Source organism: Temnothorax nylanderi, unplaced genomic scaffold (genome assembly GCF_030848795.1).
Source record: "Temnothorax nylanderi isolate EJ_2023f unplaced genomic scaffold, tnyl_v1.0 TNYL_tig0011_pilon, whole genome shotgun sequence".
Lineage (NCBI taxonomy): Eukaryota > Metazoa > Arthropoda > Insecta > Hymenoptera > Formicidae > Temnothorax > Temnothorax nylanderi.
In genome coordinates this window covers 1348135-1364427 of record NW_027249073.1, presented here as the reverse complement: position 1 = coordinate 1364427, position 16293 = coordinate 1348135, and the positions used below count along the sequence as shown (strand labels likewise).

The following is a 16293-nucleotide window of genomic DNA, read 5'->3' as shown; positions in this document are numbered from 1 at the left end:
TATACCAGTAACATAACAGTAATTCTAAAACGTTCATTTGCAGAATTTTTGAAGACCTTTATTTTTATTTGTACTTTATAGTACGAAATGACACGAATTACACAACGAAATATCTGCCATTATGAGAAATTCATAAACATTACAAGATCGAAAAATAAATCGTAAAGACAACCAAATAACTTCGTACCTAAAGTTTAAAGCGACAATTTTTTTCAAATAACCTTAAATAATGCTGCTACTTACACTGCCTGTTAATGTGCAAAATATATAGGGTGTTTTTGAAAAAATTGTAATTTACTTGTTATTAAAATAATTATTGCAAATTTAATTTAAATTAATTTTATTAAATTTAAATCAATTGCAAAAGTAATATTTTTTTATAATTTATTATTAATATCTTAAAAAGCCTGTAACTCGAATAAAAGCTTTTTCGAATATACGTCGATGCCACCTTTTTTATTTTTGTAGATCAGAGAAATAAAAAGTTTGGTCAAACTTTTCAGAAACATCCTATATAAAAAACTAGAAATGTAATCGAACATTGGTATCTGTAATATTATGTAATATTTACATTGAAAATACTTCATAATTAGATCATTCATTGTGCCGAGAAAATGCAATCGATCAACAATAAAAAGATTCAGTCATATACATAAAATACATCACAGAAACATGATTGAAAACTTAACGGAGCCACGCATACACAAATTGCAATTGTTGTAAATATCTATGGTTTTCCGATAGAAAAAAAAGGAAACATTCGAACACATTCCTAACGAGAAATGTGTTCAATATCCAACAAATATCTGCTGCGACTTTTGTATAAACGTGGCTGCAATAGTAACAGGATATTCAGTCAAATCATTTAAATGCACTGACATAATAACAAATAAGCAGACAGTACTAGCCATACTTTGGATCAATAATGAACGTGAGTTGTCGCTGTATTAAAACTAATGCAATAGTAATTCGCCAGTACCACTCGTCACTTTTTAGATTTGTACTTGCGAACTATAAAAATATCAAATCTAGACGGCGATCAAAGTCATTACTATACACTGAATAGTTGCTACAATCTTTTCGGGTTCTAATGCATAGATTCTGTACAAAAATGATAGAGTACAAGAATAGGATACGTTATATAATATGTATAATTCTCGAAAGCTTACTTTATTAATCTTTTACGAGCCAAAGCCCGCGTCCGTCATAAATGATATATAGATAATACATCTTCCAATCACAATTAGGTTAAATTATAGGAAGAATTTGTTGCTGGCAAGAGTATGCAGTGCCCAAATGGCGAAGAGATTATTTACAGATTCTATTATGTTACAGAAACATCGAAGAGATTAAAAAGCATAATATCTTTTTGGTATGCACCCGCTTCCAAATTTCTTGCAATTTAAATAAGTACTAATTTGGATTCATGAAAATGATTCGGTTTATTTGGCATGTGTCATAAGTGAAAGCAATAATCACGAAGAAGAAATCCCGGATGAGAAATTAATTTAAATATCTGTAATTGAGAAAGATTAATAGAAAAAATTATGCTGCCTGTAAATCGCAAAAGATATTTATAGTTATTAAATACTTGAATTTAAGTATTTAATAACTTTGATAAATATTTAATAACTTCTTATAGAGATAAAAAAGTGAATTACAAAGGTAATTAAAAAGGTAATTTAAGACAATTTAAAAGAAGATAAATTCAGTATATTAATCATGACTTCATCGAATATCATTGTAAAAGATAATAGACTTATTCTTATCCACAATAATGACACAACATTTAATATAATCTTCCTAAATTTCAGCTACAGCGAGGACGGTGATGAAAGAACGATCACCTGATTATTATACACTTATTAATAATAGTAAGATTTACTGACCAGCTTATTAATATCAATGTAAAAAAATTATGCTCTCAGTGAATGCTTAAAATTATCATAAACATAGTCCATTATGCCTTATATTCCTTACAATCATCACATATAAATATAGATTCGGCGACTAGCGTGAGAGTAATAATGCTTTTACGCCCTCGATGAATAAAAAGTGTGAATAAAAAATTACGCCAAAAAATATTCCATCTTTTGGAGCTAAAAATATATAATTATTACAATTATATAATCATTAGAATTATATAATTTTATTATTACTGTATAAATTATATAATAAAAGTATCTAATTTTAATATAATCTTATTACATTAATGGTATTGTTTCGTTTTCGTATATGTCCAATTAAGAGACATATCGATAAATCCATCTCCGGATTAATTATAAAAGCATAATTACTCGCGCAAGTGCATCTTTACATTTGGCCTCTTAATTCATTTTCGTTCCTCGCTTCTCGTGCGATTCTACCCAATAGCTCTCCTGCTGATACTCGCACGGAATTACGTAGTGACGATTCCTAAAGGAATCAAACAAGCATCGCTGACCGAATGTATATATATGTGTATTCCCGCATCAAAGTCCACTACAGCCTCGTATTACATACGTTCTATCGCCAGACAAGCATACATCGCACCTATATTCAAGTTCGATTGTTTGGTACACGCGCGGCCTGTGCATCTTTATAATTCTCCCTTATATTTTATTTATCATTTTATGCTATCGGTGGATCGTCGTCGTCGTCATCGTCTCTCGTGACTATGACATTGCCGTAACGATTGTGACGATACTGCCGAAATCGTTGTAGCCATTTGTATCGTCTCGCGCCGAAATACAGCAGTACACCGACTACTATGAGGAAGGTGGGTATCAGCAGACCGGCGGCTACGGAGCTACCTAAATCAAATTGATTGAGAATTTAGTCGCTAACGTTCGCGTTAGCTACCACCAGTTGTTAGCTTTGACGGATCGATCATATTCTTCCTGTCGCTTCTTATCATATCAGTGAATGAATAATAGAGAAATTAAACGGTGTTATCTAATCATGAGTTAAGGCGCTTATAAACGAGCGTAAGGCCGACTGTACTCGGATATTGTCCGTGAAATGTTTTCCAAAATATATCCTCGAAAGGTGACAATGTTATCAAAACCCTATTTGTTAGCAATTAGAGAAGAACAGGTGTCCCTAATTTTTTTCATCATAAGATGCTGATGTTGAAGAGCAAACAAACAACATTCAACAGCGCATTACTGCGTTTTCCGGTGTGCACGTACCTCCTGACTCGGACCTCTGCTCTGGCCTGACGGTGGTAACGTCGACGGTCGCCGCCGTGGATTTAATCCTAACACATTCGCCAACATTCGCTAAATAAAAATCTCGTTGGCACTCACAGAACTGCTGGCCGGTGCTGGTTTCAAGGCACCTCTGATTCTTACCGCACTGCACGATGAGTACCGAAGCGTTACACGGTCTGTGCGGTTGTTCGTCATCGCCCTCTGAAAAGAATCGCCATCAATACTTAAAAAGTGAATGAATGCCGCCCGAGCGATTCAACGTCCAGCGGCATTGCCTCCGACTTGCATTCAGTAAACTCGCGAGCTAAATCTCCGCTTTACGTTACAGCTAAAAATAGAATACTTCTTTACGACATATAGAAAGAACATTTATGTGAAATTGCGAAACTTCGTAAAAACCAATTGCATTTATTATTGAATATTTCAAATAAATATTATATTTTGTGATATACGCGAGTATGAAAACACAGAGGTATCGGCAACACATTTTAAAACAGCTCGGGAAATAAATATTCGCTGGAAAATCTACAAAAACGTTGCAAAAAGATAATGATCAAGAACACGAGTCGTTATTTTGAAACTGCATGTAAAGTCAAGAAAGTTTCTACATGTTAATCTAGTCAACTAAAAATATTTGCTGCCAACGTTATCTATTGGAATAATAATAAGGAGATTTGCTTCGCTCACTCACTGATAAAGTAATGCTGCTAAAATAATGCAAGCTCAATTCACCAAACAACAAAAACAATGTTCAAATACTACAAAATTATGATTATTGAGGTACAATAACATTTAAATTTTAATCCAATTAATCATATAAACGTGACAATTTTGTGATAGCAAATAAAGAGGAAAAAAGAGATAATTTGAATCATATTTTGTTATTATACAGATCGCTCTCCGAGACATTCTAAAAAGATTAATCATTCCATCTAAAAAGAACATTCATCCAAAACACAATAAAATATTATACGTAGATAAATCTTGCATTGAATAAAGAGATTACGTGTGATTCGAAAGCTTTGTTCAAGACTGCCTGTGCAATCTTGAAGAGATAAGCCATGTAATTGTCAAGACAAAGCAACATGCACATCATACACGCATAAATCGATGATTATATATAGGTGGTACACGCATCATATGAGTCTTAATCGAACGCGCTACGTTTCTTATCCGTCTCGTTATCACCGGCCAACGTTTCATTATCTCATCCAGAGCAGAAGACACAAAGAGACACGAGGATGAATGGCATTTTCGTAACTCCATCGAGAGCCCGCGTGACGCGTGATTGGCTGAATCAGTTAATAGAGATGAATTCGTTTTATCAACAGCATATACGGGGAGTTAACCGCACTGAGGTTGAATCAAGCGTATTATGGGACTTGGTTTTTATTAAAATGACTGGTGTTTATTGTGCATTAATTCTATAACGTCATTCTACGTGATTTCTCTCGTTGAAATATCGATGTAAAAAAAATACGTGGAAATGTACACGTCATTCCATAAATTACCGGAAATAAAAATTAACGTTAAAGAAAATTTTATGTTGAAAAAAAAATTTCTCGCACATCAAGATTTTACCTTCGCGAATAAGATTAGTATCGCTGGCCGTAAATACGACTTTACAATACTGCCACAATTTACGTCGGCCGATCGTAAGGCGCGTTTGAATATAATCACGTAATTCAGAGACCGGCAGATTCGCCGTCGTTGGTGTCGAGTTTCAACGGTTTCAGGGTTTCGAGATATCGTATTCGATTCATTTATTGCATTCTCGTCGAGTCGTGGCACACAATGCGGATCACTTTTCCGCGATAACGTCGTAAAATCGGATCGTTCGGGTGAACAAAGAGTCTGTTCATCTCGCTTTCATGAAGTCTCACAGCAGGCGGCGATCCGCCGTTAAATCGTACCAGAATCGAAGGCAAATTCTATTCGAAGAGACATTCCTACCGCGGGTTAGGATTACACGTGGATTGTGTAACTATCTTTTCCTCGATAACATAGAATCCGAAGCGATATCGGAAGAGAATGAGAGGGATAATCATCGCGAACAAACGATCATCTAAGATCGAAGCAGCTCCGAATTATCCGCGTCCAGAGAATAGCGACGTTTGTTACAAAATCTTCACATGCTTATCAGAATCAAAGTTTAAAAAATAAATTAGAACATTGCGCGTTAATTGATACGTAAAAAGTGCATTGTCCAATTAACAGAAGGGAAAATTGGAACTAATATTTTGCCGATATTCCATTCGGTACGAAAGACAGCTGCCAATATCTCGAATTATTGAAAAACATCGCGATCAACAAAATATTCTGATAACAACAACGCGAAATCAATGCAATTCCGCAAACTTCGCCTGCGTAAGTAAGAAAATATGGAATCTGTCGACTTGCTGCCATCACGCTCTATCGTGACTTTTAAATAATATAATTGATACGGTGGTATACGGCAAAAAAGGATATGCTAAAAATACGAGAAAAAGTACAGAACAGCTCCCGATAGTCCCGATGCAGATTTAATAATAATCTCGGAGTCTCGGAGTGAAAACTCGTGTTACGATGTTATCCATAAAACTAAATGTTACTCGAAAAGAAAGCTACAGGAACACTGTTTGCGTGTCTTCGCTCAATTCCACGTCGACTATCCAATTTCGTCCGACCGAGTTTCGCCACGTAAACGCGAATTCACCGAAGGATTTCACGTGCGCGTGTAAAACAGTATCCCTCGCAGGCTCGTCTCATTTATTATGTACGAGCCATGAATACCCGCGTAAGACACTCAAGTCTTCACTTGGGATTTCCCGGAGAGAAGCATATCTTATTAAGGCATATATGGAATATCCTTTTAAGATAATTGGTTAGAAGGTGGAAGAAGATACGGGTAAAACGCTGATGTATCGAGAGACTGGCACCTAAACTAATTTTGAGTACGCGATTGGGTGCAGGGTATTTCGTTATTAACACTCCGTATATTATTTCGTTATCGCGTACGAAAGCGCTGCGGTACACGAAGGCGGGCGGCCACGTGCAGTACACGTGTAAGTCAAATAAACAAACTTGTAATGAAAGTAGGAGCAAAGTAGGCGGAGGAAATGGTGCGTTTTCTCGCCCACCGAGGATGCTAAAATACGCGCGCGGAACGTCGATATTCGCGAACGTATACCGTTCTGTCGGTTGTCTTTTCGACGAATTCTTCGCGCGCGAGCGCGTGCTTATATAACCTTCCGGTTATTTAAATTAATACAAGGGCCGTTGTAATGTGGAACGGCGTGCATGAGCTCGCAACGTCGTCGAGTTGTCTCGTTTTCGAGACGCGGCACGGTATATACGGCCGACATACAGATATACGATCGATAAAAACAGACGGCGGATGAAACAATGTTAAACATCGACGATGAAGCCGATTGCGACAGACCCGTGCGATTACGTGACCAATAAACCGTCAAAGGTTTCCGGAAAATCTCTACGTGACAAAAATGTAAGATAAAAACCCAGAAGAAATTCCCAGATAAAAACGAACCCTCGTCACCGACAAGTCACGGTGCTTAGATACCGAGATACATTAACACTGTAGAGGTGTAGAGTATTCAAAATGTGATGTTTTCCCCTGAGGAATCTAAAAAAAAAAAAACGTTGGCAGGAACGAAACGAAAAAGGCACAAAGCCAATTCGCCAAGAAGCAGAAATTTTCATGAAAAAACGATGGTACGAAACGCAAGATAAATGTATCATTGTACGTGTCATTTGCGTGACATAAAATGCACACGAGATAAAAATATCCAGCACACATTAATTAGGAATGAAAAAAGCGTGCAATTCAATATCGACGTATAATAAACTGACGCGGCACTAATTGCGTCACGGTCCGATTTCTACCCCGAAGCTATCGACGATTATGTCATGCAATAAAAAAAAAATAGGGGGAGCACATGGACGTACAGATGCGAAAATGCGTGGCGAGATAAAAAAACATATCCTTAATAAGACGGTAATGTTATCGCAAATGAGTTCCTCGCGCACGCTTCGACGTCGTAATTATCGGGGGAAAAAACACGGAGCCCTCGTAACAGACTGAACGCAACGTAAAAATGCAATGGACGATAAATCAGCGAGCGCGATGCGAAGAAAGATGCTTCAACGGAGGTCGAGGTCGAGACGTATATCTATTCGATATTCGATCAACAGAGAACGATACAAACAAAGCGAGATATTCGTTCTCTGCTGATCGAATATTCGTTCGTTACTTCGATGTACATTTATCTGCGAAATTCGACGAATTTTTTTGCGTGGGGCAGAAAACGCTCGGACGAAATTTCCACGCTGAGAAAAAAAATGTTAACTTGACTAAATGCGTTCAACTGATAACTATTTTTGTTATTGAAATATTTAAGTATTTAAATTAAACACTTATACGACATATTAAATCTAACATGACTTAAATACTTAAATATTTCAATTAAAAAAAATGGTAATCCGTTGAACGCATTTAGTCAAGTTAACAATTTTTTTTCTCAGTGCATTAATACCGAGCTCCATTTCTTTTTCTCTTGGAGCAGCTTGATATTTTTTAAACACAGTCCTCGGCAGCGTTGTCGCGCCAATTACTTGCATTTTTATCATATCGCGCGTACCGTCGACAGATTGTAAAGCGCGATATTGCAAAATTATCGCCGTTTATCATTTCCTGCAATTCCGCGAAACGCATTAAAGACGCGTCTCGCGCGTAAAGACCACACGTAATTATGTATAATAAAAAATAAGAATAAGACACGTTAGCTATTGATGTTTCTCGCCGGGAAAAAAGCTTCGTTTTCGATACAGAACCGCCGGAAACGTAAGAGAACGAGAGGGTACGGGAGCGTCACACGTGTTGCGGGTTCTGGGTTCTGGTTTCTGGGTCGATTCCGCGTAGGAGCAGCCGAGGGTGCTCCTCCGTCTCTTAGGCCCGTGATTTCGAGAAGGAACGACGGAGACGGAGGGGACGGCGAGGCACGGTGAATGAAAGACAGAGAGGGAGAGAGAAAGAGCGGAAGAAGACCATTGTGGCTAAGCTGGGGTAACTACGGCGGCTCGCTCGGACGAACCAATTTCGCGGCCGCTCCAGCTTTAATTTACCAGCCAGACAGCGGGCCTGGCACGACACTCTCTTTCTTTCCCTCTCTCGCTCACTCTCTTTCTCTCACTCCCTCTGTTTCCCGGCGTTTCACCATGTATGTATATACGCGAGAATAAATCCAACGTGTGCACTCACCTGCGCGACCGAGCGTCGACAGAACGGCGAGACTCGCCACGATGAGATAGCAGAAAACGTCGCTGCTCCGCATCTTTCCCTCGTCGGCTTCCTTCCCGTCGTCTACTCGTCTACCTTCTCGTGCCGTCAACCCGCGCGCGTCAACCGCGATCACATAATAATAAACGTACGCGTCGGGTATTTCAAAGGTCGCCCGCACCGCACCGCACGCTCGCGCTCGCGCGTCTCGCCCTCTCTGTCGCTCTCTCGCTCCCGCCGCGTCGTCGCCGCCGTGTGTCGTCGTCGTCGTCGTCGTCGTCGGTCCCGTCGCTCCCGCCGTCGCGGTCGTCGCCGAGCCGGGAAAAACGGAGAGAGTCGCCCACAACGGGTCCGCGCCTCGCCGGTTCAACGCTCAACGTACGCGCGTCAGCCGCCGGCGCATCACAACGCTCGTCGGCCGGCCGCCACCGCTTTTGACAGATAAATGCCACGCCGCGCGCCGCGGTACGCGTTCAATCATCTGTTATTAAACGACCATTTGCAATTATCGAAGCCAATTGGACCGTCGAGAAGTCGCCGTCGCGACTCTCGCGAGCCGCCGCCGACGCCGATGCGATCGAGATCTCGCGACTCTCGACTTTCCGATATCTCGCAGGCCGAGCAAGCCGACTCCGAGTTTTGCGGGAATTTCAAAACGAAGATTGACGAGTAACGAGGAAAAAGTGAGCTTTGAGAATCAAATTTTTCATACACGTAGATAGGTACTGAAATATTCCGAAAATCCTCATCTAATTATTTCTGAAAGTATCTGAGAAATTTGACATATTTTTTCCAGAATTATTCATAAATCTAAAATATGAGAAATTCTTAGAAAACTAAGAAAATATTTTTACCAGGAACAACGTTATTGACAGTTTTAATTAAACATGTCAGTTAAATTACTTTGTTGAAAACTCAATAAATCAACATTTTGCTACTTTTATTGTGTCTTAAAAAAATACGTCATTTCCTTATTTAAAAATTTAAACCCTGTTTTCTCAAAATTGTTATAACAATGTAGACACGATTCTTTAGTTCTACCATACAGATATACGGATAAATACGAATTTATGGAAAATGAAGGAATCGAATCCATGGAGGAGTCTATCACGTGATCGCGTGGGTGACGTTGGGTGACGTCCTCACGCGTCACGCGTGCGCACGGTAAATCCCGCCGGAAAAATTTGCCCCTTCATCAGCTCCATGCTCTATAGCTCTATAGCTCTATCCCTGTCATCATCGGATGGCTTCGTGACGACGACAACAGCAGCACGTGGTGTCATGGCGAGTGGTGTTGTTAGAAGACGCCGCTAGCCGAGTACCCCGCGTCCGCCCGATCGCGTGTTCCCTGACTCGAGGTGTTGACTTAAAAGCGTCACGATGAAGGAGGATTCCGTGTTGAGCTTCAGGTGGCAGAGCTTCCCGTCGCACATGGTCGGCTCGCTCGATACCTGTTACGAAAAACAGCAGTTCGTCGATCTCTCCCTGGTGTGCAAGGACGGCACGATCCTCAAGTGTCACAAGATGGTCCTGGCCAACTCCAGCTCCTTCTTCCGTCGTCTGCTCTTGGCGAACGACCATCCGCATCCGATGATCGTCCTGCACGACATCGAGGCCGACGATCTCAAGACGCTCGTCAACTTTATGTACTGCGGCGAGATACAGGTAGTCCAGAGCGAGGTTAAGCGACTGCTCAAGCTCGCCGAGATCCTCGAGGTCACCGGGCTACGGCACATCCCGACCTCGTTGCTGCCCGACGGCTCCAACAACAAGGAGCACTACGACGCGTCGAAGAAGACGACGGTGTCGCGATTGCGACTGGAGGAAACCAGGAACTCGTCCGGTAGGAACGTCGCCGTCGTCGGCTCGGAGCACGAAACGGCCACGAAAACGCAGAGTAAGACAACTATGCAGACGAGGCTTATGACCAAGGCAAATCTTTACAAAACGACTGCCAAAGTCCCTCAGGAAACGTCCAAGAACGAGGAGATAAACATAAACGAGCTATGTCAACGGCTAGAGACCAGCAACTCCGGTATCAGTATTATAGACATTAACGAGCCAAGTACAAGTAGAGGAGTGCGGAGAATGTCGTCCCCGATACAGCGAAAAGAAAGAAGACAGGAATTACCGACGCAGCCTGAGATCAATTGGCAGAGTGTCCTGTCTACGATAACGAGTAAGCCTCTATCCTTCAAGAAAGTGCGTTGCATCATGGACGAAGTGGAGATCACAGCGGGAAAGCCATCCACTTCTGTACCAGAGAATAGACTAAATGAGCCGCTAGACAGGAGAAAAGTTAAGAGGAACCAGTCCAGCAGTGAAGATAACAGTTTAAATGCGGTTTACATAAAGGACGAAATCGATATATCTTCGGATGTGGAAGAAGACGTTGACATGGATCCTCTGGAAGTTGACGAAATTGACAATGAGAACTCGGAAAGCAGTAAGACCATGCAACAGTTCTTTTCCCAGATATTGGTCCATCCGTTAAATAAGAACACTCATCCTCATACGGAATTCCCTCCTAGAAAAGATTCAAATGGTTAATGTGACTAAGATTTTTCATAAATCGATAAATAAGTGTACATAAATTAATTTATGCAAACATGGAGAAATTAGCGGAGTTAGAAGGAAAAATGACAAAAATAGAAGACTGGATGAGTAAGTTTCCACAACCTTATCCGCAATATGTGCAACATTGGTTGAACAGTTTACCCGAAAATGAAAATATTTAATATTTATCATGTTAATATTGACTTAGTCTTACAAGTAAAGTAATATATTACATGTACATATATTGGTAATAATAAATAATAACAGTAATACTAATTTAGAAAAGTATATACCAGGTGTTCAAAATAAACCATTACTAATTATCTCGGAAACACAGCACTTTTAAGAAAAAGTGTCCCCTGAAATTAGATAACTCTTGTCTGGGCAATTTTTCTGAAAAGTACCGGGTTTCCGAGAAGCAAAATTGTGATGCTTTATTTTCAACGCGCGGTATAATAAACAAATTAGCATACTTTCCAAGACGGCTATAATTATAAAGTTTACTTGAGTGCTGGTTGTGATATTTTCATGGAAGTAGGGTGTGACAACTGTTGAAATCATAATGTATGACGCAAGAAATATAATACATGATTGCCTCAGACATCGAAACGTAACAGGTCTGGAAAACGTTGATGTGAACTACGCGATTCACTTCAACATGCAAAGGTTATTATGCAATATAATGCTCCACATGTTATTTATGTTATATATCAAATATAACATCCTATATAGGAATGCGGTCACCGTCTTTAGTATCTTCTGCCAGTTTAGTTTCCAGCAGTGGTGCTTCATCAGACACAGAGGAAAAGGTGAGTGAATTGCCACTCCGTGAGTGAGGTAAGGAGTTCGTCTGTGACAGACTTTTGATTTGCTTCCCATTCATCTAATTATTCTAATTTTATTAACTTCATGTGTTCTTTCCAACCAGGTACCTCTTGGAGATGGAGTTTTCTGCTCCAAAGCTGCTTATAGTAAATTGATAAATGTGGAAGAGAGCCACGCTGACTGGGCATATGCTCTGCTCAAAGGAGTCTTTGGAGATAAAGCACATCGTATGAGGGTGCGAATTAGCAGAAAATGTTCTGAGAACGAGAAGTTTTCTCCAAACTTCCTCATGGTGGCCAAGTGTATGTGACTGGTTGACATAGAGTTTTTAAAATCATACGATAATTTTAGAGTATACTGAATAGATTTTCTGTTTTTACAGTCCTGCACCGCGATTGGCTTATCAAACAGACAATTCGGGATAACAGTGGGCAGCTGCATTCAAAATACTCACCTGCAGAAGTGGAAAAGTATGTGAATGCACTCCCCGCTTATCTCGCGGATCGAGCTTATGATATGCAGGGTGGCCCTCGAGGCGCCAACGTGAGAAACGCCCCTGAGCGCAGGCGAAGTGAATCCACCGCGCCGAAACGAAATTATAAGAGAAGAGGACAGCCACTGTCATCGCAGCAACTACCGCAGCAGTCATCACACCACGACCCGATCTCATCAGAGCCGTCATCATTGCAGCAGTACCAACATGTCGATAATTTACAGTCTCAGCAACAACTACCGCAGCAGTCATCACACCACGACCCGATCTCAACAGAGCCGTCATCATTGCAGCAGTATCAACATGGCGATAATTTACAGTCTCAGCAACAACTACCGCAGCAGTCATCATACCACAACCCAATCTCATCAGAGCTGTCATTACAGCAGTACCAAGACGTAGACAATTTACAGTCATGTTATTTAATTCCGCCACCAACATCAGAAGCAGAACCAATGGGATTTCAACATGTTGAGTATGTACTATTAAATTTGAGTATAATTTTGTTAAATATATTATTAATTTGTCCTTAACATTTTTCTCTTGTTTTCAGGACTACTGCAACCACATTTACAAATCTTTAACGTCATATAACATAAGATTATATTTTGCTACGTGTTCTTCTCACGTATTAAACTTTGATATTCATATACGTAACATTCGAGGTTCCAAACTGTTTATTAACTGCTCATCATTTCCTCATTTTTGTGTTACATCATCTTGCTGTTTTACAATAAAGCTGTGTAAATCGTAACTTATTTAAAAATCTAGCTGTACGATTAATATTACACGATTGTTTAATATACGTCTTATTTATGCGATATTTTAATTAATATGTATCAATTATATATACGCATACAGTAGATATATAGCGTAAGAAACCATAGCAACTCGATTGTATAGCGGTTTCCTTGGAAGCAAACTTGACGCGTCTTCTTATAGATATAACAAGTTTTTGCAATTGTTCCTACGATTTTACATAAAAAATGAATATGGATATAAAGAATAAAGTAAGTTGTGATGAAGTAGAACAAGCAAGTCATATTGTTAATAACTTGAACCCTGATAGAAATATAACCGAAGAAGAGTTTCAAAATTTCATGTATCGCGTTACTGAAGTAGGTAGGTATAGCATTCGATTATACTGCAATTGCAATTTTATATATGTCAATAAAATTCTTCGTTCAGAGAAAATCGTGAAGAAGTTGGCATCTTCCGACCAAAAGGAGCAAGAATGTGGGAAAAAGTTAGCCGATGAGATCTTAGAGAAAGGTGTTCAGAAAGAAATCTATGAAGACGGAGAGGTAAAAATTAAAACCAATCGGTCAGTAATTAATAAATATCCGTCAAAGAAATATGACTCTTCCAATGACCCGAACAAAATGTCGCGAGGTAGATTGTTCATTTATTCATATATTACGCTACTGTTTTATCTATTTGACGCGCAGCGATAAATTATAAATTGACACGATTTATATGTACAGAGATGTTCATGAAGAGCGTGGAAGACGATGCTAAAAAACGAGCTGAGGATTGCAAAATTAGAAACGAACGAGCGGAAACGTTGAAAAGAATTGCAAACGGTGCATTTAAAGAAGGCGATTACGAGAAGGCCGTGACTTATTACAGTAAAGCGTTAGAACAACGTAAGGATTCCTCCGTATTGTGGAATAATCGTGCATTATCGTATACGCACCTCGGATTATTCGAAAAAGCCTTGCACGACTACGAGTGGGCATTAAAACTAAATGACTCAAATTTAAAAGCTCTTTTGAATAGCGCTAAGTGTTACATGCATCTCAGAAACAGGGAGAAGAGTAAAGAATATATACAGATGGCCAAAGAAAGAAATCCACATTTCAACAAATTTATCGATGGTATGGTCGAATATTTTAAAACATTTTTGATTTTACACATCGCCTTTTATGCAATAACAATTTATTTTGCGTTTTACAGAATTTCAGGAAAATATAAAGCTTCAGTTTAACGTTCAGGCAATCAATGACGACGAAATACAGTAACTTCTTTTTCCAGAGAGATTATACATAAACATTATTTTATATAATATATATAAATTATATAATAAATTACTGTTAATAAATTATTAACAATAGATAAATGCTTAGTACCAGTATATATTTTCATTGTGATTTTCATCGTAATTTTCATTGTAATGCCTAAGTACTCTGAATAATATCAAGATTGTTCTATACTTGTTGCATTACCTTCTTTAATTTCTGACAGAGATCTTGGTTCATGTAAGAAAACTGTACACTCAATGCCCTGAAAAAGAAACGCAATATCTATATAACATCAATTCAGAACTGCAAAGCAATCTTATATAATAAATATATTTACCTGCATACGCGCTGCTCTTACAAATCCTTCATTAGCAGAAACGGTGATGCTTTTCTTACTTTCGCCTGTTGCAAAAATCAATCGTGATCGATCTTTAATTTTACCACCTAAGCGTAGCTCCATAATTCGTCCAGTGGTCACATCGTCAACAATTCGCACTTTCTTTAACAATTCGTGCGCCCGCTGCGTCTCTTTCGGACCACCGATAACATCGATGATATTCATAAAATTATTATGTGCCGTCCGGCAGACCATAAGTTCCTTGTCTCGGAACAGATTTTCTAGGATTGGTTTTATGGGACGTTTTCTTTCCATTTCTGCTTGTTGGGTAAGTAACGGCTCTCGATAAACGTAATTATTATATCCATTAGCCATGTTCGTAACGTAAGCCAGTAGCGCCGATACATCCAGATTCAGAAGTCTTATTTCGGTTGACAGTACAGATGTATTTAACGACTGCAGGTCCACATTCAAATCCTTTTCGGGATCACTTGTAGAGTCTTTGGAGAAATCCAGTTCATCTTGTTCTACCTCCAAAAAATAAACAGGACAATAAGTATACATCGAGTTATATTATTTTCCACATGATATAATTGAATTTCTTTAAATATGTATTAGAGATAAATTATACTGACTGTTTAAGTTCTCGTCATTCGAATCTATCCTATCTCCCTCCACGATGATGCCCATTTGCTCCAATTGCAAGGCTAGTGGAACCTCTATGCCGTAAGCAAAGTGAAATATCACATCTGGTGGCCTGTAGTGATGCAGATGGCACTTGTTACATACAAGATACAAATTGGCTTGGTCCAGGACAGATTTCTGTCCGTATTCTCCATTGCCCAGAGATATCAGAGTTAACGCTCTAGCATTCCTCGCTATAACCTTCACCCACGAAGCGCCGCTATTGCACACTATGTCAACCTCCAGACGGGACTTCTGATACTTGAAAGGTCTCATCACGTTGACAGGATCCTTTGCGCAGGACAGCCGAGCCACCATAGCGTCAAGGTGAGTCAGGTTCGAGCTCTGAAGGTGTTTCTTCTTCAAGTTTCCCGTATACTGCACCTTTGTGAGAAAAGTATCAAGTTATAAATCTGCTAAATTCGACTTGAATGCTAAAGATTAATTTTACCAGATGGAGTAGAATAAACTAAAACTTTCGCTCATTTCCAGATCACAATAGATGCGTTCGAGATGTAATCTTCCTTATTTAATTAGTCTTACCTTTTCCAAGAATTTTATCTCCTGCTGAATCTTCCGTATCAGTTTGTCAATCCCGTCGATCTTGTCCATGAGCTTCAACCGCTCGACCATGCTGTGGCCGCTGGCGATCTTCTCCTCGAGGCACTGGAGCAGCTCCGGCAGCTCGTCGCCTTCCATCTCGCCCTCCATCGTCGCGACGGGACTTGACGGGACTCCTCGCCGACGGCCGACGGTCAGTCGCGCGAACGGAATCGAATCTTCCCCACGACCGCATGCGACCGATGCGACGGCAACGGCAACAGCGGTTGAGCGGTGTGCATGGTGCGTGCAGCCATCTTGCGCCGCGGGTCAATATCACGTTCGCGTAATGTCGTCGGCTCGCTGCGGCT

At 39.8% G+C, this 16293-nt stretch overlaps 4 protein-coding genes across 5 annotated transcripts; 2 read left to right on the top strand and 2 right to left on the bottom strand.

Annotated features, from left to right (window-relative positions):
• Positions 1-36: 36 nt before the first annotated feature.
• Positions 37-8926, bottom strand: LOC139767664 (uncharacterized). Its single transcript, XM_071697189.1, has 3 exons — positions 8449-8926; positions 3171-3392; positions 37-2792 (listed from the first exon to the last, which is right to left on the bottom strand). Exons 1-3 carry the CDS (start codon positions 8519-8521, stop codon positions 2611-2613), a joined length of 477 nt encoding a protein of 158 aa, XP_071553290.1. The 5' UTR covers positions 8522-8926; the 3' UTR covers positions 37-2610.
• Positions 8927-8960: 34 nt separating this feature from the next.
• LOC139767658 (uncharacterized) lies at positions 8961-13374 on the top strand. The gene is made up of 5 exons (XM_071697172.1): positions 8961-10912; positions 11755-11831; positions 11951-12149; positions 12230-12815; positions 12894-13374. Exons 1-5 carry the CDS (start codon positions 9847-9849, stop codon positions 12922-12924), a joined length of 1959 nt encoding a protein of 652 aa, XP_071553273.1. The 5' UTR covers positions 8961-9846; the 3' UTR covers positions 12925-13374.
• Positions 13327-14552, top strand: LOC139767662 (tetratricopeptide repeat protein 12). 2 transcript variants are annotated; one of them, XM_071697187.1, is made up of 4 exons: positions 13327-13462; positions 13529-13732; positions 13825-14217; positions 14297-14552. In XM_071697187.1, exons 1-4 carry the CDS (start codon positions 13327-13329, stop codon positions 14359-14361), a joined length of 798 nt encoding a protein of 265 aa, XP_071553288.1. In that variant the 3' UTR covers positions 14362-14552. The 2 variants fall into 2 exon arrangements, with proteins under 2 accessions (XP_071553288.1, XP_071553287.1); XM_071697186.1 differs by having other exon boundaries at positions 13825-14552.
• Positions 14262-16094, bottom strand: LOC139767660 (UPF0415 protein C7orf25 homolog). The gene is made up of 4 exons (XM_071697174.1): positions 15926-16094; positions 15334-15766; positions 14699-15225; positions 14262-14623 (listed from the first exon to the last, which is right to left on the bottom strand). The coding sequence occupies exons 1-4, from the start codon at positions 16091-16093 to the stop codon at positions 14537-14539; spliced, it is 1215 nt and encodes a 404-aa protein (XP_071553275.1). The 5' UTR covers position 16094; the 3' UTR covers positions 14262-14536.
• Positions 16095-16293: the final 199 nt, after the last annotated feature.